Source organism: Ceratotherium simum, chromosome 19 (genome assembly GCF_057802395.1).
Source record: "Ceratotherium simum simum isolate JZ-2026a chromosome 19, ASM5780239v1, whole genome shotgun sequence".
Lineage (NCBI taxonomy): Eukaryota > Metazoa > Chordata > Mammalia > Perissodactyla > Rhinocerotidae > Ceratotherium > Ceratotherium simum.
The window spans coordinates 12,154,355-12,182,169 of record NC_141918.1 but is presented as its reverse complement, the minus strand read 5'-3'; the positions used below and the strand labels follow the sequence as shown (position 1 = coordinate 12,182,169).

Genomic DNA, 27,815 nt, shown 5'->3' with positions numbered 1-27,815 from the left:
AATTAATAATTTGTCATTACTGGGCTGCATTTTAAAGAAATAACCTTTCTTCAAGCCAGAGAACCAACTATATTCAAGAACTTTACAAGCATTCATTTATAAGTAAATAACTAATGCTAATTATAAGCACCCTCCACCCGTTAAATCAGGTCTATAATACTGGAAAAGAAAAGCTGCAGTACTCATATTTTTCCCCCTTTTATCCAGTAATTTAAAAAGCATTAGAGGGCCGGCCCTGTGGCTTGGTGGTTAAGTGCGCATGCTGCGATGCTGGCGGCCCGGGTTCGGATCCTGGGTGCGCATTGAGGCACCACTTCTCTGTCCATCCTGGGGCCGAGTCCCACATACAGCAACTAGAAGGGTGTGCAGCTATGACATACAACTATGTACTGGGGCTTTGGGGGCAAAAAATAAAATAAATAAAATCTTTAAAAAGCATTAGAATCAGCAGAAAGATGCAGAGAAGTCTCTGGACATACACTAATAAAATGTCTATTAATCCGAGGGAAAAAAGTGTAATATGAAACATTTTATGTAGCTATACCACTTTTAAATTAAGCTCACCTCAGTTTTCTATAGATCTCCATTATTTTTCTTTTCATGTAAATTCAATCCATCTCAAAGCTTATCAACAGTCATGCATGCCTGAAGTATAACCTAGATGAAGGCTACTTGCTTCATTTAATTATGCACTTACATCTACAGCTTATTTTTTTTAAAAATTAAAATTTACCACCTCATTACAATGATTTACTACATAAGCAAATAGAATTTACCTATGAGCTCTACAAGCATTTCCTGTAAGACAAGGACGTGACAAATCACATACAATCACAAATCACTGGTGTTCCACAGAATAGAAAGATTAATTCCAACATGGTACAACTGACAAATGGCAAAAAGACGACTTGAAGACCAATACAAACCATTAACACCCATGTACCACAGAGGAAACCATGCCCTCCTTGTTTATCTTCTCTCTCTCCTTACCAATTTTTGAGTTTAGGAAAAGCGTGCGTGTGTGTGTAAAATGTAATGTGTTTAGGATTGAACAAGTGGAGAGGAGGGTAATCTTGAGGTCGATCTTTGATAATGAGGATAAAGGTTGCATGGGGATAGATTCAGAGGTTCCATTTTATACATTAAATTGGGCTAGAAAACACTAAGACCCAATTCTGAATCTGTGTTTAATAACAATGATTTCTTAAAGGAAGCAGGAAGTTAGTGGCAGAGTTATGACTGAAACCTGAGTCTTGGAACTCCCTGGTGCAGTGTTCTTTCCACTACTCCTCTGTCTACTTCTTTCTTACAGATCTGTATCTATAAGTAACCCCATTTAAACAAATAAACAAAAAAAAGGGCTGAACAATTTATTTTATACAATAAATATTTTCAAATATCTATGTTAAATGCATTGTCATACATTATATATATTATTATTTCATCGTAACTATTCTACTAGGTAGGTGTTAGCATTAACATTTTCCACATAATGAATATGGGGTTCAAAGAAATTATGTAATTTGCCCAAGTTACAACAGTTAGTTAAGTGGTAGAGCTACAAATAAATATTATGTCTGACTGTCACCAAAGACCTATATTCTTTCCATTTCATCACATAATCTTTTATGAAAAGTTGTATTAACTTTAAACAATTATCCTGACACACTCATGCAGACAAATGTTAGGAAGTCAATCCATGAGTTTTGTTTACTTTTTCATAAGATGTTAATAATAACAATAATAGCAGCTACTATTTATTTATTAGTGCCAGCTTCTTCAGAAATAGCACTGCTAATCAGCACAATAGCTTGCTGGTAGATACTATTGCTTCTTTTTAGAGATGAGGCTCAAAGAGGTTAAGTAACTTGCTCAAAGTCACATGCTTAATTAGTGGCAGAGTCAAGATTCCAACCCAGGTCTAGCTTCAAAGTCTGTGCTCTTTCCAGAATTCCACATGCACAAGCATATTGTGGCCCTCTATTTCTAAATACTGATTTTTACATGTTCATGTTTAACAAAAACTCTTATATCTTAAAAGTCTGATTTATTTTGAATCTGATCTTTTTGTTGTCGTTGTTCTTCTAAAACCTAAGCCACTCTTGTTGAATGCTCAAATGATGCAAAATGTGTACATTATGTATAAGGAAAGAAATTTACTTTCCCAACGATATTACCTACATTAGCTTATACTTAATAATTAAAAAAAATATTTGTGTGTATGTAAAATAGCCCCTATATATTTATTCACATATATAAATATACCAACTGAAACATTTGCCATATTCAATAATACAGAACACTTCATATTTTATAGGTATACTACTAAGGAAACAATTTTTACTGTGCACTTGATAGCCTTCATTTCCCTGATTTGCCACTAGATGGCCCTCTCGAAAAAATATGACACTAAAGAGAATGGCAGGGAAAATGAAACTAAACTAATGAATGGCTGAACTGAAACTGTGAAAGTGAAATACAGGTCAAATATAGCCATTAATGAACAAGGACAATTTTTAAAATCCAAGGCAGCATAAGAGGTAGGATTACCAATATGTTACCTATATAGGGACTATATATATTATAGGTATCTATTCTCTATTGCTTTGAAAAATGAGCAAAAATTTAAAAACCAGAAAATTCAAAAATCTGAATAAAATATTTAAAGCCAATTAGAATTATCTGTTTGTTAAAGTCATACTATGCTAAATCCCTTTGTAAAGCAGAGAAATCATTTCAAAAATGTGCATAATGATTTTTATGTTTTAATATGGCTCTTCATGCCAGGTATTCAAAAAATATAAAATACTTCATCAATATTTTATGTACATTTACCAAGTGTACTTTTAAAATGTATTGACTCTAGGGGCTGGCCCGGAGGCGCAAGCGGTTAAGTGTGCGCACTCTGCTCCGGAGGCCCGGGGTTCGTTGGTTTGGATCCCGGGCGCGCACCGACGCACTGCTTGGCAAACCACGCTGTGGTGGCGTCCCATATAAAGCGGAGGAAGACGGGCATGGATGTTGGCCCAGGGCCAGTCTTCCTCGGCAAAAAAAGAGGATTGGCAGATGTTAGCACAGCGCCGATCTCCTCACAAAAAAAAAAAAAAAAAGTATGGACTCTAGTCACATTTCAAGAACAGTCTTGCTTATCAAAATAAAATTGCTTTCCAACAAGAAGAGAACTTAAATAGTAAAACTGTCATACTAAGAAAACGTAAAAACAAATAATGAGCTACTATTTTTAACTCCCAGGCTAACAAAGATTTAAAAGATGAATAATCTCTAGTGTTAGGAAAGAAGAAATTTCATATGCTGCTTACAGGAGTACAGATTAGCAGAATCTTTTTTGGATGGTAGTATTGTCCTATCTATTAATTTAAAATGTGTAGATTGCTTGATCCGGAAATTCCACTTCTAAAAATTTATCCTACCATTACACCCCCAACAAGAATGAAAGGATGTATGTACAAGGCAACAATTTAAATGTCTCCAGTCTGGCTAAAGATATTATAAATCCATACTAACGAATTATGCAACCATGAGAAAGAATGAGGTTGATCTATATGGAATGATATGCAAAGATATCTAAAAGAAGAGGGGGAAAAGTGACTAGCAGCCAGGGTGTGTGTATGTATGTTTTAAGTATATAAAAGTAACTATATACGCATAGAAAAATGTCAGAAAGGTTATACATCAAATTTCAAACTGAATCATTACTTAGGGGAGTATTAAATGGGGAAATGACGGTTAGAGAGAGACAAGATAGAAGATTTTACTTTTTAAACTTCTATGTTTATTTTAATGACAATACCAACAGAAATACTGGATATAAAATAAATATTGCTAACTTCATTTTTATACATATACCAAGAATCCAGGCCAAAGCTCATTCCTTCCAGACAGGCCAGATAAACACTCATCTCTCTCAGCCCCATTCCTCTGCCATCTACCAGGGCTAGCTGCTATTTCTATCAAATTGAAAGGGTCCTGGGAAATAGTCAATCCTTTGCCTACTGGCTCACTTGGACAAGGATTTCCTCAAAAGGACCATAGATTCAGACCACAGTTGACTCTTTCCAATATCTATTCTCACCATACTCTAAGGAATGGGTAAAAAACTCAAATGGTTATAAGAGATAGACAGGTAAAGTAAATGAATGAAGTGGGTCATGTGAGAGAGAGAAAGCATATCTCTTCTGAAGGGGGCAACGTCTTGGGCAATTGTTCTAAAGCGACTACCTCCTCTTGGGTCAGAAATAATACGAAAACTTACTTCACATGGAACAATGAAGAACAAGTTTCTAGATGTTTGTAATAGAAACATAAAAGAGTACTCAAACAATCTCTAAGCAAAAAGAGACTTTTAACAAGGAATGTGTAGACTTATATGTATCCTGTCCTGTTCTGCACTGTGATCCAGTTTTGTTTCTGGGGCAGGGTACAGAGATTCTAGTGAAATTTGCTTAAGAATATAGAACCCTTAATCCTACTGCTTAACATGAGAAGGAAAAAAAATCATTTCACTGGACATCAGAGATACCCATGGTCCTCACAGAGAATTTTCCTGAGGATCTCCCAGAACAGGCTGGGCTGCTGCTACTCAACTCTGGATAATTAAACCAAAAGGGAATTTAGATTCAGTATTGTATAGATTCAGTATTGTAAGATCTTTTCCTTATTCAAGAGAGCTAGAAATACAGATTTTCCTGGAGATTACAAATTCATAGACTTCAACTTCGAATAGGACTTCAAAGCTAACCCAACAACCCTATGTTTAATTTCCTACTAGAAGCTACGCTTCTTTAGGGCAGGGCCTATGTATGCCTTCCTCACCTTGAACTCCCCTACTTCCCAGAAGTGCTTAGACTGCACATAGCATTCACTTAATAAACACTTGCTGAAGGAAGGAAGATCAACTTAAGGGCAGGGACTGAACTGATAATGAATGCCCTAGTGGAGTTAAAAAATATCTAAGATGTAGCAGCACAACAGCTAATTTACTTAAGGATTTAAAAAAAACATGTTATACACATTTCAAAGGCTATCTCAAGAAACTTTATACATCTGCAAATTGTCTATATAGTTAATCTAAACTAATAAGAAAATTTCAATCTTCTACTTTGTTCTGATGTACAGTGTTTAAAAAGCCAATTACCTGAGATAAAAGAGAAATAGTAAAGAGAAAAAATCCACAGATCAGCCAAGGTCCAAACTAACGATATAAAATTTCCTAGTCTAGAGTCCTTGGCTCTACTCTATCCAGCCTAGAGACTGCAGGACATCACTGTTCCCAGTATCTTCATTATCCTCACCACACACAACAGGCTTATTTCTAATCTTGGTCCAAGCCTACCATCTTCCTCTTCACTTCCTATTCTCAAGAAAAATCACACAATCACTATTATAATTACAACTTCTAACCTCATGTGGGCATTCAGCTTTCTGTCTGAGGCTATCCTTCTTCTGAACTCTCAAAGAAAACGAAGTTTTAAATTAAATATGCAAATAAAAAATTTATCTTACTATACATAGAGAGATAAAGATCTAGATATCTAGATCTATCTATGACTTCCCCCTAGGAATATTTTCTGTGTTATATATATAAAAAGAGAAAGTACTCCTAGAGAGAAATCATATAAATTCTATAAAGTTACTTAAATTAGCCAGTTAAAACGATCTGCAAGTATCCTGAAGTCAGGTAAAGCTGAAGTGAAGACCCAAATGCCAACAAATATGAACATCCTACTAAACTATGAAGCCACGGCCATCTTTCCCATAATTTAGCCAAAGCAGTTAAAAGATCCAAATTATTTAAAATAGAAGCTAGGTGAAATCAGTTCACATATAATTCTGAAAGCTGCTTAGAATCACTACTCAAGAGCATACCAAAAATTTAAGATTGACAGCAGTGGTCCCTCACTATCTAAGAGAAAGGGAAGTGAAAGACATTCTAATTTAATTAAAAATTAATTTCTTCACTTTAAAATATAATTACTAACAACAAAAAAAAACCATACTCACCTCTTCGATTAACTTTTCATTCGGTGATGATGTACAAAGACAGACAAGGTATGTTTGCTTAAAACTACCTTTTGTACCAATCTCTGGATGGTCAGAACACAGCTTTGCTAGAGCAGTTGCTTGACTTAACTGATTTGTTTTGATTAGATGTTTAATTCTCATATCCAACAAGATGGGACCCTCAAAAGCTAAAAATTCATTCACTTTAAAAAACAAGACATAAAAGATTATTAACATTTGGTAACAATTCATTTGCAATACAAATACTTATAAAGAATATTTTCTTAAAAGCACAGGAACTTTTTTATTTTTGCAATTTTCTATTACTGTCAGGCTATCACAAAATACTTGACCTTATAAGCAGAAGATTATATTACTGTTTAAAGATGCAATAAATATTTTTGCCCCTGAGAGTACCATTTAGAATGAGGTTAATTAACTTCTTGATGATAAAAATAACTTTGCATTAATTCTCATAGTAAGTGTTATTAAAATTACAATAAATTCTTTTTCCCACAGCATTTATTCTTGAATACCAGGGGTTAGCATCCCTAGAAATTTGTAATGTTAGGGCATTACACACTCATATGGGCAACGATGAAAGGATGTTTGGATATTCTAGAAGATGAGATGCAACTAATATTGTGTTCGATACTGATGATGTATTTTTCATTCCACAAAGGTGAAGTCTATCTTGCTAAACAGGTGTTTTAGAACCAGTTAAAATACCACAGAAAAATAAATAAGGGGATGGGGGGAGTCTGCTGAAACTTCTGTGGGTTTGTGTTATTTTTAAAACATCAATTGATAAACCTCAACATTTGCTTAAGACTTACTTATGCATAATAAATTTCTATTCTGTTCAAACCTTTGAATTTCCTAGTGTTTGGTCTGATCAACTACAAATAAGAATTTAATTTCTATTTTTTTTATTTGTGGAGAAGAATTTAAATTTCAACAAGTACAAATTTAAACATTTCCCTAAGTTTTCTTTACCAGGATGAAAATCATGTTTAAAAACTTACTTGGGGATGGCTAGCCTGAAACCTTTGGAAAGCTTTTGGTAATAAAATTTTTAATGACCTACAAATAAAACACACAATTTCTCTACTTGTGAACAGACTGGAAGACATGTCTAGTAAGTAATTTGTGGGTTAGAAGATGGAGAATGAGAGATGCTCTTCCCTTCTTTAAATATCCTTTGCTATCTGCTAGTACCTTTATTTTTTAGCTCTAACTGTACTCTACTCCACTATGAAAAGATTATTTTATAAGACAGTATGATCATGGCTCCTCAGTATTAAAACCATGAGCATATAAGAAATTTTACATAGAATCTTAAATTTCATCTTTTCCTTAAAGTCTAGACCTGCCACTCTTATTCTTTACATGAAACTGAACCAAAAAGTATAAAGACTGAACACAGATAAATAAAACTAAACATATAACTTTCTGGTGCCTCTGATCATATGTCTTACATATACAGGGCATTACTTTTCTTTTTTTAATATCACATGATCCCATTAGGATAATTATATTACAAATATCTTTTCACTGTTCAGTTCACTGCCAAAACAAAATCTGTGGAGATTTTAAATGAAAACTTTAAGAAAAATCAAGTTAAGATAAAGTTATTCAGGCTATAAATAAGTCATGAACTTTAAAAAACAGCTTTAGTTTCCTAATACAGTAATTCTCTCAAAAGGAAACTCTAGCGATACAAAGTCTGGGAATTATTTCAAATACACCCACAAAAACTCATAATCAACAAACTCTGAAGATCATGGCAAGGAAATTATTTAAAGGTGGCAAGTATTTAATAAAACTGATCAGAATCTTAATAGGAGAATCTCAAATAGTCCCTTAAATCTCAAACAGCGGCATTCAAATTAGAACGACACATCGTTAAAAATAATTTCTGTGCTAACTCAATGTAGAGGAGAATATATGTTAAATTATAAACTTCAAAATCATAGTTGTGTGGTTTTTTTTTTAAAGGATGAGAAACCATTGCCACACTTAGGGCAAAACTGATTTCAAAGAAATATAGAATATTAGAGCAGAAAGGACGTTATAGATCATTTTGTCCAGCTCCATCATGTGGCAGATGAGTAAACTGAGGCTCACAGAAGGCAAGTGACGTCCTAGGGTCGAAAAGCCATTTAATGACAGAACGAGGACCAGAATAATGGGGTCTTCTGACTTTCAGCTTTATACAGTGGTGGGACGATAAAAAAAAAAAATTCTTATATGATGAGTGTGTCTACTTCTAATTAGAATAGCACTTTAGAGCAGTAAAGAGCTGTGAAGCAGCATTAGCTTTTAAAAGAAAATAATGAACGTATTCTGAAGCTCCTGATTCAAATAGATCAAGACTAGCTGGGACGGCCCCATGACTTAGCGGTTAAGTGCGCATGCTCCGCTGCTGGCGGTCCGGGTTCGGATCCCGGGCGTGCACCGACGCACCGCTTCTCCGGCCATGCTGAGGCCGCATCCCACATACAGCAACTAGAAGGATGTACAACTATGACATACAACTATCTACTGTATAGTTGCTGGGGGGGGGGGGGAAGGAGGAAGATTGGCAATAGATGTTAGCTCAGAGCTGGTCTTCCCCAGCAAAAAGAGGAGGATTAGCATGGATATTAGCTCAGGGCTGATCTTCCTCACAAAAAAAACCAAAACAAACAAACACACAAATAAAAACACTAGCTTACACTGTAATACTCAATTTAGAACCTAATGAAAGCTCACTGCCCTCCCTCCTTCCCCCTCCCCTTTCATTTCTCTTTCCCTGCTTTCTTTTTTCCAATTCCTCTGTATCTTTCTCTACTTCTCTCCAATCCAGGAAATGTTTTTCCTAATAGAGTTACAATATCACATCAAAGACTATCTATGTTAGTGCTTGCCAGACTTATGAAAAAGGTTTTATGATCTTTACCCTTGAGCAGCTAGTCACATCAACTTGCACTTTCTACCCTGCTTTTCCCACTCTCATCCCAGAAAAGTTAAAATATCCTGAATTTTACTTGTGTGTAGCCTTTTAATCTATTTTCCCTGTATTTATAGACTTGAACAGAAAAGCAAGTTTTACTACATTCGAGCCTATCAAGAGAGCTAGATGACATAAAATGGCAATGTAAATAAATGATATTCAGCCAGCACAATTAAGAAAGCAATAATGGCCTTCTTCTCATAAAATGCCACTTACATAATATTAAAAAAGAAAATATTAGTTCCTACATTCAAGATAATTAACTTTAAATGTTACAATATATAAGCTGAATTTTTGTGATAAATCATTACATAAATATTAATTGAGTATGTACTACAAGCCAAAACTTAAGCTAGGTCCTAGATTCCCCCCAAAGTGCAGCCAATTTATTTAGTGGGTGCATATTTCTATGCCCAGATTTGCACACCATTTCCTTTGCAACATCTCAGACGAGCCGTTTTACAAGCATCTCAAACTCTGCATACAAAAATTTCTGTACTACAAAATAATCAACAACTACAGCAAAGTCGCAGGGTACAAAATCAATCTACAAAAATCAGTTGCATTTCTGTATGCTAATAACGAACTAACACAAAGAGAGCTCAAGAAGATAATACCATTTACAATTGCATCAAAAAGAATAAAATATCTAGGAATAAATCTTACCAAGGAGGTGAAAGACCTATACAATGAAAACTACAAGATATTGTTGAAAGAAATCGATGATGACATAAAGAAATGGAAAGACATCCCACGCACATGGATTGGAAGAATAAACATAGTTCAAATGTCTATATTACCTAAAGCAATCTACAGATTCAATGCAATCCCAATCAGAATCCCAATGACATTCTTCACGGAAATAGAAAAAAGAATACTAAAATTCATATGGGGCAACAAAAGACCCCGAATAGCTAAAACAATCCTAAGAAAAAAGAACAAAGCTGGAGGCATCACAATCCCTGACTTCAAAACATACTACAAAGCAGTAGTAATCAAAACAGCCTGGGGCCGGCCCCGTGGCTTAGTGGTTAAGTGCTCGGGTTCGGCTCCCAGGCGCACACCAACGCACCGCTTCTCTGGCCATGCTGAGGCTGCGTCCCACATACAGCAACTAGAAAGATGTGCAGCTATGACATACAACTATCTACTGGGGCTTTGGGGAAAAAAAGGAGGAGGATTGGCAATAGATGTTAGCTCAGAGCCGGTCTTCCTCAGCAAAAAGAGGAGGATTAGCATGGATGTTAGCTCAGGGCTGATCTTACTCACAAAAAAAAAAAAAAACAGCCTGGTACTGGTACAAAAACAGACACACAGATCAATGGAACAGAACTGAAAGCCCAGAAATAAAACCACACATACATGGACAGCTAATTTTCGACAAAGAAGCTAAGAACATACAATGGAGAAAGGAAAGTCTCTTCAATAAATGGTGGTGGGAAAACTGGACAGCCACATGCAAAAGAATGAAAGTGGACGATCTGCTATCGCCATTCACAAAAATTAACTCAAAATGGATCAGAGACCTGAAACTATAAAACTCATAGAAGAATATACAGGCAACACACTATTTGACATTGGTCATAAAGGAATATTTTCGGATGACATGCCTACCCAGATTAGGGAAACTAAAGAAAAAATAAGCAAGTGCGACTTTTTCAGATTAAAGAGCTTCTACAAGACAAATGAAACCAAAATCAAGATGAACAGACAACCCACCAGCTGGAAGAGAATATTTGCAAAACATATATTTGACAAGGGATTAATCTCCATAATATATAAAGAACTCACACAACTGAACAACAAAAAAACAAACAACCCGATCAAAAAATGGGCAGAGGAAATGAACAGACACTTCTCCAAAGAAGATATACAGATGGCCAATAGGCACATGAAAAGATGTTCAACATCACTAATCATCAGGGAAATGCAACTCAAAGCAACACTAAGATATCACCTCACGCATGTTAGAATGGCTATAATCACCAAGACAAAAAACAACAAATATTGGAAAGGATGTGGAAAAACAGGAACCCTCATACACAGCTGGTGGGAATGCAAACTGGTGCAGCCTCTGTGGAAAACGGTATGAACATTCCTCAAAGAATTAAAAACAGAAATGCCCTATGATCCAGCTATCTCATTACTGGGAATCTATCCAACAAACCTGAAATCAACAATCCAAAGAGGCTTATGCACCCCTATGTTCACTGAAGCATTATTCACTATAGCCAAGAAGTGGAAGCAACCTAAATGTCCCTCGACTGATGATCAGATCAAGAAAATGTGGTATATATATACACAATGGAATACTACTCGGCCATAAAAAAAGACAAAATCGTCCCATTTGCAACAACATGGATGGGCCTGGAGGGTATTATGTTAAGCAAAATAAGCCAGAAAGAGAAAGACAAACACTGTATGATCTCACTCATGTGTGGAATATAAACCAACACATGGACAGAGAAAACTGTATTGTGGTTACTGGGGGCAATGGGGGTAGGGGGTGGGCACAAGGGGTGAAGGGAGACATATATATGGTGATGGACAAACAAAAATGTACAACCCAAAATTTCACAATGTTAGAAACTACTAAAACATCAATAAATAAAACCACTTTCTTTGAATAAAAAAAAAAAATTTCTATACTACAGTATGTGTTATCTCAATCCACTTAGTTGTGCTCAAGCCAGAAACCTAAGAGTTAGCCTTAAAAATGCTCTCTCCTGCCTCCTTCTCATACATATATCCAATCCACCATCTAATTCTGTCACTTCTAACTCCTAAATACTCAATCCCATTAAATTTCTCCCTCTCTACTCTTACCATTTGCCCTCTCCTCCCAGTTCAAATCACTAATCTACCGGACCACTTTGTAGCACTCTGCTAGTCTTCTGTATCCACTCTTACTCTCTCCATCACATCTCCATTAGGACCCAGAGTGCTTTTTTTTTTTTTTTTAAAGCAGATGCTTGATTGTCTTCTCCCAGTTTAAAACCCTCCAGTAGTTTCCCTTTGCCTTCAAAGGGTAAATTCCAAAATTCTCATCATGGCCTACATCAATCTGCATCACCCATTCCTTTCTAAAAAATACAACTTGCATTTTCTCTTAAAAACAATTCAGTATTTGGACAAGAAAAAGAAATAAAAGGCATCCAAATGGGAAAGGAAGAAGTAAAATCACCTGATTGCAGATGAAATGATGTTATACGTAGAAAACCCTAAAGATTCCACACAAAAAAAACCTATTAAAATAATAAATTTAGGGCCAGCCCCGTGGCTTAGCAGTTAAGTGCGTGCGCTCCGCTGCTGGCGGCCCGGGTTTGATCCCGGGCGCGCACCGATGCACCGCTTCTCCGGCCATGCTGAGGCCGCATCCCACATACAGCAACTAGAAGGATGTGCAGCTATGACCTACAACTATCTGCTGGTGCTTTGGGGGGAAATAAATAAATAAAATTAAAAATAATAATAATAATAATAAATTTAGCAAAGTTGCAGGATACAAAAATCAAAACACAAAAATAAGTTGCATTTCTATACACAATGAACAATCTGAAAAGGAAATTAACAACTCCATTTACAATAGCAACAAAAAGAATAAAATACTTATGAATAAACCTTACCAAGAAGGTGAAGACTTGTACGTTGAAACCTACAAAACATTGCTGAAAGAAATTAAAGAAGACAACTAAAGTAAATGGAAAGATCCTTGTGTTTGTGGATTGGAAGACTTAATATTATTAAGATGTCCAACTATCCAACACAATCTACAGATTCAATGCAATCCCTATCAAAATCGCACTGGCATTTTTTGCAGAGATAGAAAAATTTATCCTAAAATACATAGGCAATATCAAGGGACCCCAAATAGCCAAATAATTTTGAAAAGAACCAAATTAGAGGTCTCACACTTCCTCACTTCAAAATATATTGCAAAGTTACAGTAATCAAAATAGTGTGGTTCTGGCATAAAGACAGACATACAAGCAATGCAACAGAATAGAAAGCCCAGAAATAAACCCTCACATACATGGTCAAAAGATCTTCAACAAGGGTGCCAAGACCACTCAATGGGAAAAGGACAGTTTTTTCAACAAATGGTGCTCAAAAACTAGATACCCACATGCAAAAGAATGAAGTTGGACCCTTATACTTACACCATATAAAAAAATTAACTTGAAATAGATTAAAGACCTAAACATAAGACCCAAAACTATAGAACTCCTAGAAGAAAACAAAGGGGAAAAGTTTCAAGACATTGGACCTGGCAATGATTTATTGGATATTACACAAAGGTACAGGCAACAAAAACAAAAATAGACAAAAGGGACTACCATCAGACTTGACTTTTGTGCATCAAAGGACAGAAGCAACAGAGTGAAACGGCTACCTAAATAGAATGGGACAAAATATTTGCAAATCACATATCCAATAAGGGGTTAATATCCAGAATATATAAAGAACTCCTACAACTCAACAACGAAAAATCAAATATTCCTATTAAAAAGTGGGCAAAAGACTTGAATAGACATTTCTCCAAAGACGATATACAAATGACCAACAAGCATAGGAAAGGTACTGAATATCAGTGTTCATCAGAGAAATGCAAATCAAAACCACAATGAAATAGCACCTCACACCCGTCAGAATGGCTACTATTCAAAAAACAGAAAATAAGTGTTGTCCACATAAGGATGTGGAGAAATTGGAAACTCTGTGTACTGTTGATATGGGACTGTAAAATGGTGCAACCTCTATAGAAAACAATCTGGAAGTTCCTCGAAAAATTAAAAATAGAATTATCATATGATCCAGCTATTCCACTTCTGGGTATGTATGAAAAAGAATTGAAAGGAGTGTCTTGAAGAGATATTTGCACTTTCATGTTCACAGTAGCACTACAGTTATGTGACATTCAACGACAGGGATATGTTCTGAGAACTGCATCATTAGGCTATTTCGTCATTGTGTGAACATCATAGAACATACACAAACATAGATGGTATAGCCTACTATACACCTAGGCTATATGGTAGTAATCTTACGAGACCACCATCATATATGCAATCTGTCACATCCACTGTTGACCAAATTGCCGTTATGTGGCACACAACTATGCTCACAATAGCCAAGAGTGGGAAGCAATCCAAATGTCCATCAACTGATGAATGGACAAACAAAATGAGGTATATACATACAATGGAATACTATTCCCCTTTTAAAGGGAAGGAAATCCTGTCACATGCTACAACATGATCCTTGAGGACATTATGCCAAGTGAAATAAGCCAGTCACAAAAAAGGTAAATATGGTATGATTCCACTTATATGAGGTATCTAAAGTAGTCAAAGTCATAGAAACAAAAAGTAGAATGCTGGTTAACCAAGGGCTAGAGTGGAGGGTAGAGGAAAAGGAGAGTGCTATTTAATTGTTGTAGAGTTTCAGTTTTGCAAGATGAAAAAGTTCTGGAGATAATTAACACTACTAATCTGTACACTTAAAAATGATTAAATGCTATGTGCTTTTTACCACAATAAAAAAAAACGCATTAAAAATCAACTCAGCTTTGTTAGCCAAAAAAATCCAAATTCACAAGTTTAATAAAAATACAACACTTCAACCTCTAGATCAGTGGTTCTTAACCCCAGCTGTAAGATTATCTTGAACTTCGACAAAGTACTAATGCCTAGCGCTCACACCCAGAAACTCTAATTTAATTGGTCTGAGGTAGACCTCCAGCAATGGTATGTCTAAAAACTCTACAGGTGATTTAAGCACAGCCAGGATTGAGAACCACTGCTCTAGGTAACTGTATTTCAGTGTCCAAATTTCCAATTAGGGATAGTCAATCTTCACCCCGCCTCTCACCCTTTCTGAAGGGAAAGTTACACTTACAAGAAATAGAATTTTCACTTAAAGATGTCAGAATTTCTTAAATCATGGTGCTTGCTTTTTCATTAAGTCTGAAATTTTATGGTCATAACTGATTTTTGACATGATTGATATAAAACAGATAAGAAAAAATTCCATGTCATAGATGAACCTAGTTAGTATGCGACACTAAAATTTTTGTGTGAAATAAGATTAGTATTACATTTAATTAAACTGACATATCTATGTAACATTATTATAAAATACACTTATTAAAACAGAAACAATGTATTTTTCTAGGATGTTTCAAGGAGCCACTGGATGTGTGTTTTAAAAACATTTGTAGTAAAAATGAAAATTTGGGGGTCTATTTAATTACATAATAGTAGAGTATAATTAATGTGAACAAAATACAAACTAAATACAAAATGTCATCAGCCTGAAATGGGAGCGTGAACACTTTAAAACCTTACTGCAGTTAAGTTCTATAGTTACATTCTATCCAGAGTCACTGATCCTCAAGGATCTAGGGGTTATACACAAGAAAAAGGTCATCTAATTTGGTAAAGATTTTTAAAAATAAAAACTAAAATGCTCCATTTACTTATTTTTTTATACTGAGACAAGGTCAGTTAAAAGCAAAGGAGAGAGAAGGAAAACAAAGGAAATAAATAAAAGATAATGAAAGAGAAACAAGTTAGGAAAACTAAATTACTATATAGTCTATAAGGTGCTCTTTTTAGAGACTTTCTATAAGAAATGTCCTAATACAAAAAAACTGTCAATAGATTTAAGTCTAGGTCTCAGAGTCAACCCTTTTGGCATTCTCTATACACAGAGGTAAAAATATATATACACACATGAAAAATATACCAAAAGTGTCAGAGTGAAAGAACTGGAGATTTACTATCTGAAAGCAAATGCAGTAGCTGCATTTAATCAGATCTGGCCTCACCCTATTTACCTGGACAGTATTAGTTATCCCTTGCTCTTTCTTCCCATCTCCTCTCCCTTTAAAATATTATTACATCTTACATATACTAATATCTGGTAAACCAGGCAGCATTTTTCCCATGTTCACTTTAAAATGCAAAGTTTATTACTGAAATAAAGGCTTATTTTCTCATAAAACTGAAAGATTTATAAGTACTACGGAAAAGCTTAAGCTTTAGAAATTTCCTTTGAAAACCAAAGGGTTGTGGGGAAAAAAAAAGAGAGATCTTCAGGGCTTAAGATTCAAGAAAGGACTGGCAAGTTGATAAAAATGCAAATATGCAATTGTAAATTACCCCAATATAGAATTAGAAGGGGAATGGCCAAAGGAATTCAGTGTGACTGTAATAGGGAGCTCTCTCAAAGTTTCGATTTTAAAATGACACATATAAAAGAAGGAAAAGCAGGCTCTGGACCAAGGATGCAGTGAGTGTCTGAGATCTGGTACTAACCTATGGAAAATGTTATTAAAGCTAAAACCCAAGATGACCTCTAGCTCACGAAAAATGTTGAGAACAATCAAACTGGTGGAAAATTCTCAACTTCTCTTCTTGAGAAAGGCCTGATGTTTGGGTTTGATTATGTATTATTTATGACGACAGAGAAAAGGAGAATTTCTCTATTCTTATGGTGGTTCTGATAATAAGCTTTAGATTGAAAGGGGTAGAACAACAATGGAGGAAACAGAAATGGGAAAACGTAATTTTCAAAAAGGGGCTGAAGGTAAATTTTGCAAAACTGTAGACTAGAGGAATAGATATAACCCTGAGTAAGAGACTCAAAATTAATTATATTAAAAACATGGTTTGTGACTGTTCAGAAAAAGAAGTGTGACTATTAAGAGCCAAGACAGATTCACTAAACGTAAATTAGGTTACACTTTTCACAAAAGTTATCTCAAAATGTATCATAGACCCAAATATAAAATGCAAAACTGTAAAACTTCTAGGAGAAAATAGGAGAAAAATCTGTATGACCTTGGGTTTGGAAATGAGTTTTTAGATAAAACACCAACAGCACGATCCATGAAAGAAAAAACTGGTAAGTTGGACTTCATTAAAATTTAAAATTTCTGCTCTGTGAAAGACACTGTTAAGAAAAAGGACAAGTCATAGAGTGAAAGAACATACTTGCAAAACTCCTGATAAAGGACTTGTACCCAAAACATACAAAGAACTGTTAAAGCTCAACAATAAGAAAACAAACAACTCAGTTAAAAAATAGGCAAAAAATCTAAACAGATGCCTCCCCAACAAAGAGATACAGAAGGCAAATATGTATATGAAAAGATGTTCAATATCATTTGTCTTTACAGAAATCCAAATTAAAACAACAATGTGATAGCACTACACACCTTTTAGAATGGCTAAAATTCCAAAAATAACAATACCAACTGCTAGTGAGGGTCTAGAGCAACAGAAATTCTCACTCATTACTGATGAGAATGCAGAATGGTACAGCCACTTTAGAAGACAGTTTGGCAGTTTCTTACAAAGCAAAACACAGTTTTACCATTATGATCTAGCAATTGTACTCCTAGGTATTTACCCAACTGATGTGAAAACTTATGTCCACACAAAAACTTGAATGCAAATGCTTATAGCAGCTTTATTCTTAAACACCAAAAATTGGTAGTAAACAAGATGTTCTCTAATAGATGAATGGATAAACAAACTGTGGTACAGTCATAAAATGGAATACTATTCAGCAATACAAAGTAATGAGCTATTGGGCCACACAAAGGCACAGATGAATGCTAAATGCATATTGCTAAGGGAAAGAAGCTAGACTGAAAAGGCTGTAATTATATGACAATATCAAAAAGGCAAAACTATAGAGATGGTAAAAAGATCAGTAGTTGTCAGGTGCTCAGGAGAAGGCTGAATAGATGAAGCACAGTTGATTTCTTTAGGGCAGTGAAACTATTCTGTATAATACTGTAATGGATACATGACACTATGCATTTGTCGAAATCCATAGAACTTCACAGCACAAAGAGGGAATCTTAAGGTGTGCAAATTAAAAAAAATTATTTAGGAGTTTGGGGGTACACAGGATGGAATGCAAAATATGGTAAAAGAATCTAACTATATTACAAATGTTATGAAAGAACTTCACTGAAAGAGGTGGGGGAATAGGTGATCATCTAACTAACTTTGGATGAGTGGAGTCTCTAAGAATAATGGCAAGAGAAACTCTATATAGCACTGTACTTGCTAAAGTTGCTTTCTACAGGGGTACAGGTTATCAATTCTGAAATCACTACACATGTATATTAGGACTGATTAATTAAGTATATGGATAGCCAATGGTGGGAGAAGCCAGTCTGAAAAGGCTACATTCCGTATGATTCCAATTATATGACATTCTGTTCAAACAAGAGGTTCCAGATAAACAACAGGAAGAGGCTATAACGACCCATGTAGTATGGATTAGAGTTGGAGACATCAGTATGAACTCTCATATTTAGTGTAACATAGATACAGCTGGTTACATACAGAAATATTTATAGATATGTGTATATACACAGATAGTATACCTACATATATTTTTCTGCTTGTCCACTGAGATGTCCTAGAAGCAATGACACCCCAGCAGCAACAAGCAAACCTAGTTACCACATCTTGGTTTCTAATACTATTTGCCAATAAAAGGAGCTAGGGCTCCTTGGAGAAACAGCTGATTCTAGAACTGGGGCAGGAAATATGCAAGATAAGCCTGGAGCATCTTATAGTGCCAGAAAGCAAGAAAGTACTCAAACAAAAAATATAACCCACAATGATGTGAGTATACCAAAGCAATACAGAAGTTAACTCAGAGAGTTCCCAGCTGCCAAAGTCAGAATAATTTGAGCAACAAAATAAATAAGGAGTATTGGATTATGACCACAGTATAAAATAAATATCTAATGAGTCCACACTGATATAAATAAATGACTAAATAAATAAAGGGGGAAGAAAAGACAGATCTGTGTAGAATTCCAAGTAATCTATGTAGACACTGCCTCCTCAAGGAAAGGAAGCTTAATTCTCCACCTCTTAAATGTGAGCTGCATGTAGTAACTTTCCTCCAAAGACCGGAGCGCGGAAAGAGGGAAAAACGAGTAATTTTATAGTGGAGACACCTGACAAACACACTACCTCAGCCAGGTGATCAAGGTCAACATCAACAGTGAGAAGTCATGTTGATAGTACGTACCCTTGACATGATGCGATGACAGTGGCAATTTACCTCTGTGATCTTCCTCCCCTAAACCCATAAGCCCAGTTCTAATCATGAGAGCAACATCAGCCAAATCCCAGTTGAGGGACATTCGACAAAATACCTGACCAGTATTCCTCAAAACTGTCAAGGTCATCAAAAACAAGGAAAGTCTGAAAAACTGTCACAGCCAAGAGGAGCCTAAGGAGACATGATGACTAAACGTAATGTGGTGTCCTGGCTGTGATCCGGGAACAGAAAAGGGACATCAGGTAAAAACTAAGGAAATCTGAATAAAGTATGGACTTTAGTTAATAACAAAGTATGGGGCCGGCCCCGTGGCTTAGCGGTTAAGAGTGCGCGCTCTGCTACTGGCGGCCCGGGTTCGGATCCTGGGCGCGCACGGACACACCACTTGTCCAGCCATGCTGAGGCCGCGTCCCACATACAGCAACTAGAAGGATGTGCAACTATGACATACAACTATCTACTGGGGCTTTGGGGGGAAAAAAAACGAGGAAGATGTTAGCTCAGAGCTGGTCTTCCTCAGCAAAAAGAGGAGGATTAGCATGGATGTTAGCTCAGGGCCGATCTTCCTCACAAAAAAAATAACAAAGCATCAACATTGGTTTATTAATTGTGACAAATATATCATACTAATGTAAGATATTAATAGAGAAAACTGGTTATAGGAAATATGGGGAGTCTTCACAATTTTCCTACAAATCTGAAACTACTCTAAAATAAAAAGTTCATTTAAAAAATAATAAATTAGGTCAGACTAACTTCAATATTAAACAATCATACTTAATAGAACTCTAGCCAAATATCTGTTATGGTCTTTCATCAAATCCTTACAGACAAAAAGGAGAACCATGGACCAGACATAAGGAAAAACAGACGTATTTGATGAAACAACCATAATCAAAGGGTATTGATTAAGGGACTGAAGGCAAGCAGGAAGACTTCTATTGGTATACCAGGGGCTAGGTTTCCGGACATGAGCTCTTTACGGTAATTATCAAGGACCTGGATGCCAACAGAGTGTATGCTAATAAGGTCTGCTAATGAGAGGAAACTGGGAGATTATCAACAAGTTGCAGAGACAGAATGGATCGAACACAGTGAAATTAAAGAGAAAAAAAAATTTAATACCTTGTGTGCCAAAAGACAAAGTATAAAAATGTAGATAATTTAAGAGTATCATTTATTTAAAATTTTTTGTGCAATTTTAGTTACCTCATTGAGTTCTCAGAATGATATGGCTACCCAAAAAAGTAATGTCATCTTAAGTAACACTAACTTAAGTATAAATTGTTGGGATGAAGAGGATCAGAGTACCAATGACCTCAAAGCTGGCCAGATCATATTTAGCGTACACATTAAGTTCTAAGAATTACACATTCAAGAGAACAACAACAAACAAAACGCACTCAAAAATCAGGAATTGTGATTGTAGATTTAAAACCATGCCACCCTAGGAAGGCTTTTAGTCTACGGAAGAAAAGATGACAGGGTGTGGACATGATGGCGATCTTTAAATATGACAATCGCGATGATGTGAAACAGGGATTTATACCTTGTTTGGTATGGCTTTAGGGGTAGCACTAGATCCAAAAGGCGTAAACTCAAATAATGCAGTTTTCACAGTTCTCACAATGAAGATTTTCTAATAGGAGACTAAGAACGGACTGAACTACATAGTTACCATTCTCTACAAGTGTTCAAGCAAAGGCTGATATATCTATCAACAATGTTTTAGAAGGGAGTTAAAATTGAGTAAAAAATAAATGAGCATTCAGTGCCTTTCCAATCCTGAGATTATGACTACAGAAACTGGCATAAGCAATATATAAGCCTGAAGTTCCTGTGATACTCAAAGGCTGTCTACTTGAATTATGTTCGTTTAGTTAACCTTATTCTAGGATGCTAAAACCTTAAAGTGAAACCAGCATTTTCAATATTCAGTCCTGCCCACCCTCAATGCCCCAAAATCAAAAGAGCATTTTTTGGTTTAGCTGGGTTTTAGTAAGTCTAAAATTAGTCAATTAAAAAAAAAAAAAGAAAACAATTCAGGATTAAGTGGATTATCTACTGTTCAAATACTACATCAAACCTTCAAAGGCTTCACTACAAACAAATTAATGAGCACAGGAGCCTATCAGGTGTACTCATTATTCCCTGAGCTCTAGCTCTTCTCTTCAAACATGCATAGGCTAAATTCAGTTAAACCAAGGGGCTGGATATATAATACAAAAAGCTAAAAGTTATCCATCCTTTTAAATCACCAAATTTGAAAATGTAAATAAATTAGTATGTATGTGTAAAATATTAATTCCTTCAACTTTTCAAAGGAAATAAACATGAACTTCTAATTTATGTTATTATCCATAAAATAACTCCCATCAAAGAAGCATTCTAAATCACAGAGGATAAAGTAAAAATTATGGCTGCAAAATCTCTCATCATATAACATCTCTCTGGTTGATTCATAAGTTGTATTAAAGTCTGGCTACCTACAATCCATCTGCTATTGTTGAAACTCCTCTTGGCTGAATAGTCCAAATTATTCCAGTGGCTATGTCAGGTGAAGACCAAGAAATAAAGCAGCACAGAGACGGGCGGAGACATTTGTTAACAGAAACAATGTTAGGCACATTTAAACAAGTAAGGAAATTGAGTATATTTTCTTTTAAAAAAAATTTTAAATCTCTGCTAAGGTAAAGGTCCCATTTTCCTGCTTTAGTAGAATGTGTGAGTTTGGCAAAAACACTCTTCAGAGACTGACAACAGAAAAAAGGAGTTCATTCTTTATTTAAGCTAGGTGCGATTTTATTTTATTAGGCTAGGTAAAATAGGGCATAATATAAAAAGGAGAGAGACTGAGGATCTGACTTCAACTCCTGGCTCTGCCTCATATCACTGGCAATACGATATAGAAAAGACAACTAATTTTTCTGAGCCTCATTTTCTCATCTGTAAAATAGGCACAATAAAGATCTTACTTTTTTCCACAGGATCATTGTGAGGTTAAATGAAACCATATAAAAGAACATTTCAAACTGTTAGGAACTATACAATGAAATTCGATATTATCATTAATATATTTAATATCTACTCTCCATTTTCTCTAAGGTGTTCAGAGCACTGTAGCTAATCTGTCGATATCCATGAAGGAAGGGAGTACTAAAAGTAAACTTCTTGTGAAAACTAAGAAACAGATAACATTGCTAGAACTATCAGTAAAGCAGGGAGAAATGGGAAGAGGGGGGTCAGGGAGGAACAAGCAGCTTGAAAAGAAGTTTGGAGATTGGCTGGGAAGCCTTTTGGTAAATATCAAAGTACCAGCGAGTTCACAAGCAATGGGCTTAACACTCCCTTCTCAGAGCCTTCAAATTTGCTATCACATAGCAAAATATCTACAGTTTGCTATCAATCAACAGGAAAAGCAGCAATAAACAATGGAAGAAGCTTATTTACTTCTTTAGTTAAATACCTTGGGAAAGGTTAGGGTGAAATCTGGGCACCTTCCTAAATAATCACAAGAAAAATACCAAAGACAACTGTGCTCTTCTTCGTAGTATATACAATTTTTCAACTCTGAACAGTAACTATTATACATATTAGTGATTTAGCCATCTACTTTTCCAATAGGATATCTGCCAGTTTGAGGTAAACTGGGATCTTTATTGCCCGAGCTTATCCAATAACAACAAAGCAGGATAAAATAAAATTGAGCAATAAGCTGTTTGAGAAAGAGTACTAATCTTAGAGACAAAAGACTTGAGAATTCTAGCATTAATTTCTTATTCTGCTTTGAGGAAAATCATTTAACTACCCTATTTCTGCTTCTCCATCTGTCAAATAAGTTAGTTATCAAATTTAAGCTAGATTGCCACCAGTCAGGATCTTGCAGAGGGAATTCCTCTGTTGAACAGATGCTGGGAAAATATTTTAGTTTCTCTGTTACTCTAAGATTGTATAATCCTATAAATACATCTTCCCCCAAATAAAATAACAGTGAAGGGCCTCAAGAACCTCAAATAAAATTTAATTAAATGGTCCTTCTTTGGGATATCTTGAGATGAATTATATCAAAACAATTTTAAGTACTTATTTTTTCTAGTCTACTGATTCCTTTTTTTTCTCTCTCTCTCTAGAAAATTTACCTTTATCCTTATCCAATGGTTCCTGGGAAAGAATAGTGCACAGTACCGGGTTTTTCCACACCCCAGTCTCTTGAGCTAGAGTAGCTAAAAAATGCAATTCACAGCTGCCATTCTCCATCAGCTTTTCATGAGCTACCTATAAATATTAAATAAACATCCAAAGAATTACAACAGATTTTCAAAAGCAAGCTTATCAGGCTTTAAATATAATACTAAACTTTTGAAAAATATCTTAAAAATTTCACATCACATTACAAAGTGCTGAATTCCTTTACTTCTGATTTTTAAAGACAAATCTCAAGGATAAGAATTATATCAATATAAATTTTAAACAAATACAACGGATTTCTAGAAATAAATCCATATTATTTTTTTCCTCAAAATCTAAACCAAGAGCAGAGTTATTTCTCAAGGAAGCTATCAGAATATCCATACCATAAAAGACCTTACACATTTTATATCCTCTGTGTTAGTAAAAAAATTTTCCCCAAAACTTCTATCATTAATAAATGCATCAAGGCCTACGTGACAACTTACACATATCCCAATAAAAGGGACTTATGAAAAGAAAACAACTAAATGTGTGATTTTTCATTTATTCATTACATAGCCTTGGTAATATCCTATTAAAGCTGACATTGAATCTTGCTTACTAGTTGTTTCCAAGTGTTCATGCAATCGGCATATTCTTCAGGTCATGAAAGACCAATAGTTTTTATTCAATTCAGAAAATGTTTATTGAGAATTTCTATGGGGAAAGTACTAGGAAAGAGAGCAACTAGTCCCTGCATTTATGGAGCTTATCCTCTAGCGAGGTAAAGAAATGTTTAAACAGTTAAAACACAAGTAAAATGAGACAAATGCTGTTAAGCAGATATAAAATAACCCTGAGAAAGCCTTGAAATGAGAGCACAGTATCATGGAAATTCTTAAAGCTGCACACTATGTTTACACAAAACTCTATTCCTCAAAACCATAAAAATCTTCCCATTGCAACAAGTTCAAGCGCTTTAAGAAATTTTCTTTGAGCAAAAAGCTACCATAGAGGGATATAAAGAGTTGTCTCCTTCTCAGTAACCATAAGAAAACGTACCAACTAGTGCTATTGTTTCAAAAAGTAAGGTTTAAAAGTTTATCTTATGTTGACAAAACAAGTAGTATGAAGAATTCAGTATTATATTTGTATATAAACAACTTATTTAATTAATTCTGTGGTAGAATGTATCTGAATGCCAAACAATAAAAAGTTCTGAAATAATTATTTGCCTAAAAATAAACACTTGCTAGGGAAAAAAAAAATCTAAGATACAAGTTACTAATATGCTGAAGTAGAAATTGCATGATCAAAAAGTTAGTTGCAATGTGACAAACAGGACAAGACACCTTCATTTCAACAAACAGTTATTAAGTATCTATTATATGTAAGACATTACATGGAAACCTATGGTATTAAGATGTGAATCCTACCTTCAAGAATTTTTCACTTGATGTAGATTTTAATGTTTAATACTAAAATAGGAATGTTGATTTCTCTGCCTAACTACAGTTTATTCCACATGCTTCTAAAATTTGAGACTAATCCTCTTTAATATATCTCTTACAGAAAAACATAAGGCCAAAAGATATTTTAAGAACTCTGGCTAGAGAAATAGAGAGACGACTATACTTTTTGAAACTAGCTAGCAGGAACATTCCTTTTAACTAAACAATTAGTCAAAATTTACTAGAAGCTATAATATATCCAGCACAATCTAGTGCTTGAAACAAAATTTAACATTCTTGAAGATACTCCAAAACAACTAAGGGCTAAATTGTATAGTACTTATATAAGTAGACAAAAAGATAAAGCACGTGTTTTCAGATATAGGAGAAAAAGCATGGGCTTTGGAATACAGAACCTTGGTTCAAATAACTACTCTGTGATATTAGCTGTATAAGTTTGGGCAGATAAATATTTTAGAGTATGAGCCTCAGTTTCCTCACCTTTAAAATGGGAAAAATATACCTACCCCCACAAAGTTTTCATAAGGATTAAATGAGATACGTTAAACTCTTACCAGCATATGGCAGATTTTCAGCAATTAATTAATTAATTAATTTCTAAATACAAATGCAGGCATTTTCTTTTGTGTTCCCTTACTGCTCTGGCAAAGCCCTAATTATTTGCTCTTAAAGAACTGTGAAACATTCAACCAATCTATCTAAATGTATATTCTCATTTAGTAAACATTTATTGAGCATCTACCATACGCAAGACACTTGTGTTGATAAGAGCAGCAATTAATGTTTGTTATTACTTATATATTTTAAAGTTTAACTGAATAATTTCTTAAGAATAAAGAAAACTGACATAAGATATACCTATATTAAATCCAATAGGTAAATATTCTCACCTGCACCAGTGCCTGAAATTGTTCCCACTGTTTATCTGATAACTCAACAGGCAGACACAGTAAAAGTTCAACACAGCTTCTAAAAAACAAAAAGTTGGTAAAGATACAAATAATTATTAAAATTCAAAGTAAAATGAAATGAATAATTCTAATATCATCAGTAGACACCTCATAACTAATCTATTTAAAATTAAACTATCATAAGACCTTAGATATAAAGTTAAAACTAAAAAGCTAAATCTAATTTTTTATTTACTCAAAGGTCTACTCACAATGCCAAACGTTCCAGAACCAATGCTACATTTTCACATTCAGAGGTAAGATATGGTCGGGCTTTAACATAACTTTGGATAGCCACTGTGTATACCTCCAGTAAAGGTAAAGGATCTTCTGAAGTTTTCCATTTCTCTGCATATTCAAGGAGTGTCTGTTTTGGAAGGAATAATAAAAAGTATTCAATGTAAATCAAAATACATATTGACCAATCAACTGTTTTTCTTTGCTCCCTGAGAAATTTTGAAAAGTAACATTTTTTATTTATAAAAACAAAAAGCAGTTTATGCTGATTAAAATACTAAAAGCAATGGCTTCATAGTTTTATTTCCAGCAGCTCTCTGCAGGAGAAAAGATTAGTGTTAATTCATCCAACAACAGCATCATTTCGTGAAGGCTGGTTTTAAATAATGCAAGCATTATCTCCTGTCTTTCCTAGTCAAAATACCACCTTTTGCCCCCAAATTTCTAAGATTTAAAAGTTATTTTAAAAAGAAGACACCTGGGCAAGTAATACTTGACCAGGCATACAGTGAAGAATTTAAAAGAACATTTATATTTTCTATTTTTCATATAAGGAGCAAAAAATTCAATACCTAACAATAAATGAATCGCAGATGCTCAGAAAAGACATGTAATTTTTCAGTTAACAAAAAAATAATAGTACATAACATATAACTGTTTTTATGACAAGCTTTACCATTTAAAAAACAATCTTGGGCCGGCCCCATGGCTTAGTGGTTAAGTGTGCGCGCTCCGCTACTGGCGGCCCGGGTTCATACCCCGGGGCGCACACTGATGCACCGCTTCTCCGGGGATGATGAGGCCACGTCCCACATACAGCAACTAGAAGGATGTGCAACTATGACATACAACTATCTACTGGGGCTTTGGGGGGAAAAAAAAAGGAGGAGGATTGGCAATAGATGTTAGCTCAGAGCCAGTTTTCCTCAGCAAAAAGAGGAGGATTAGCATGGATCTTAGGTCAGGGCTGATCTTCCTCATGAAATAAAATAAAATATAAAATTAAAATAAAATAAAATAAAATAATAATAAAATAAAAATAATCTAGGGGCTGGCCCAGTGGTGCAAGCGGTTAAGTGCGCGCGCTCTGCTGCAGCGGCCCGGGATTCGCTGGTTTGGATCCCGGGCGCGCACCAATGCACCACTTGGCAAGCCATGCTGTGGCGGCGTCCCATATAAAGTAGAGGAAGATGGGCATGGATGTTAGCCCAGGGCCAGTCTTCCTCAGCAAAAAAAGAAGAGGACTGGCATCAGATGTTAGCTCAGAGCAGATCTTCCTCAAAAAAATAAATAAATAAATAAATAATCTAAAGACCTTCAACATACATAAAATCAATATTAAAGATATTAAAGAATGATTATAAGGTCAAGTAATTTTAAAATAAAGTGCTTATTTTTTAAATTAAAAAAAACACTTCACCCTTAATGAAGTAAATATTTTAAATTCACCTCATCAAAATTACTAAAAGGAAAAAAAATGCTGTTTATCCTATAGAATGAAGATATGGAAGAAACTGGCAACAGTTAAATAGACACTCACATGGTAAGACTCCACAACTATTAAAATAGTGAGTTACTAAAAACTTATCTAAAAGGTTCTACAATTAAGCTAAATGAAGTAGGACTCTAATTAAATGTCTTTAAAATATAGAAGACTGCCACAATTGGTCTTCTTCACCCTTCAAAATTTAAGACTCATCTCATCACATGGAAATTCAGGTGTCATTTCCTAGGAGAGAGGGTATCTTGATGGAAAATTCCATGAGGGCTTGTATGCTCTGGCATACAGAAGCAGCTTTAAAAAAAGGTGTAGACAGGTAGGTAGGTAGGTAGGTATGACGAAAGGAAGGAAGGAAGGAAGGAAGAAATTAC

General features: G+C 35.0%; 1 protein-coding gene across 3 annotated transcripts in view; it reads right to left on the bottom strand.

Moving 5' to 3' along the window:
* ZNF292 (zinc finger protein 292) overlaps positions 1 to 27,815 on the bottom strand; it is a 95,390-nt gene that overhangs the window by 19,993 nt on the left and 47,582 nt on the right. For 2 of the 3 annotated variants that reach the window (XM_004422098.3, XM_087443853.1), the window contains 4 exons: positions 25,919 to 26,073; positions 25,647 to 25,725; positions 23,254 to 23,389; positions 6,022 to 6,224 (listed from right to left, as the gene is read on the bottom strand). In XM_004422098.3, coding sequence (XP_004422155.1) covers positions 6,022 to 6,224; positions 23,254 to 23,389; positions 25,647 to 25,725; positions 25,919 to 26,073 — 573 coding nt within the window. Of the gene's footprint in view, positions 1 to 6,021; positions 6,225 to 23,253; positions 23,390 to 25,646; positions 25,726 to 25,918; positions 26,074 to 27,815 lie in introns of those variants that run through there. The other variant, XM_087443854.1, reaches the window with a different exon arrangement.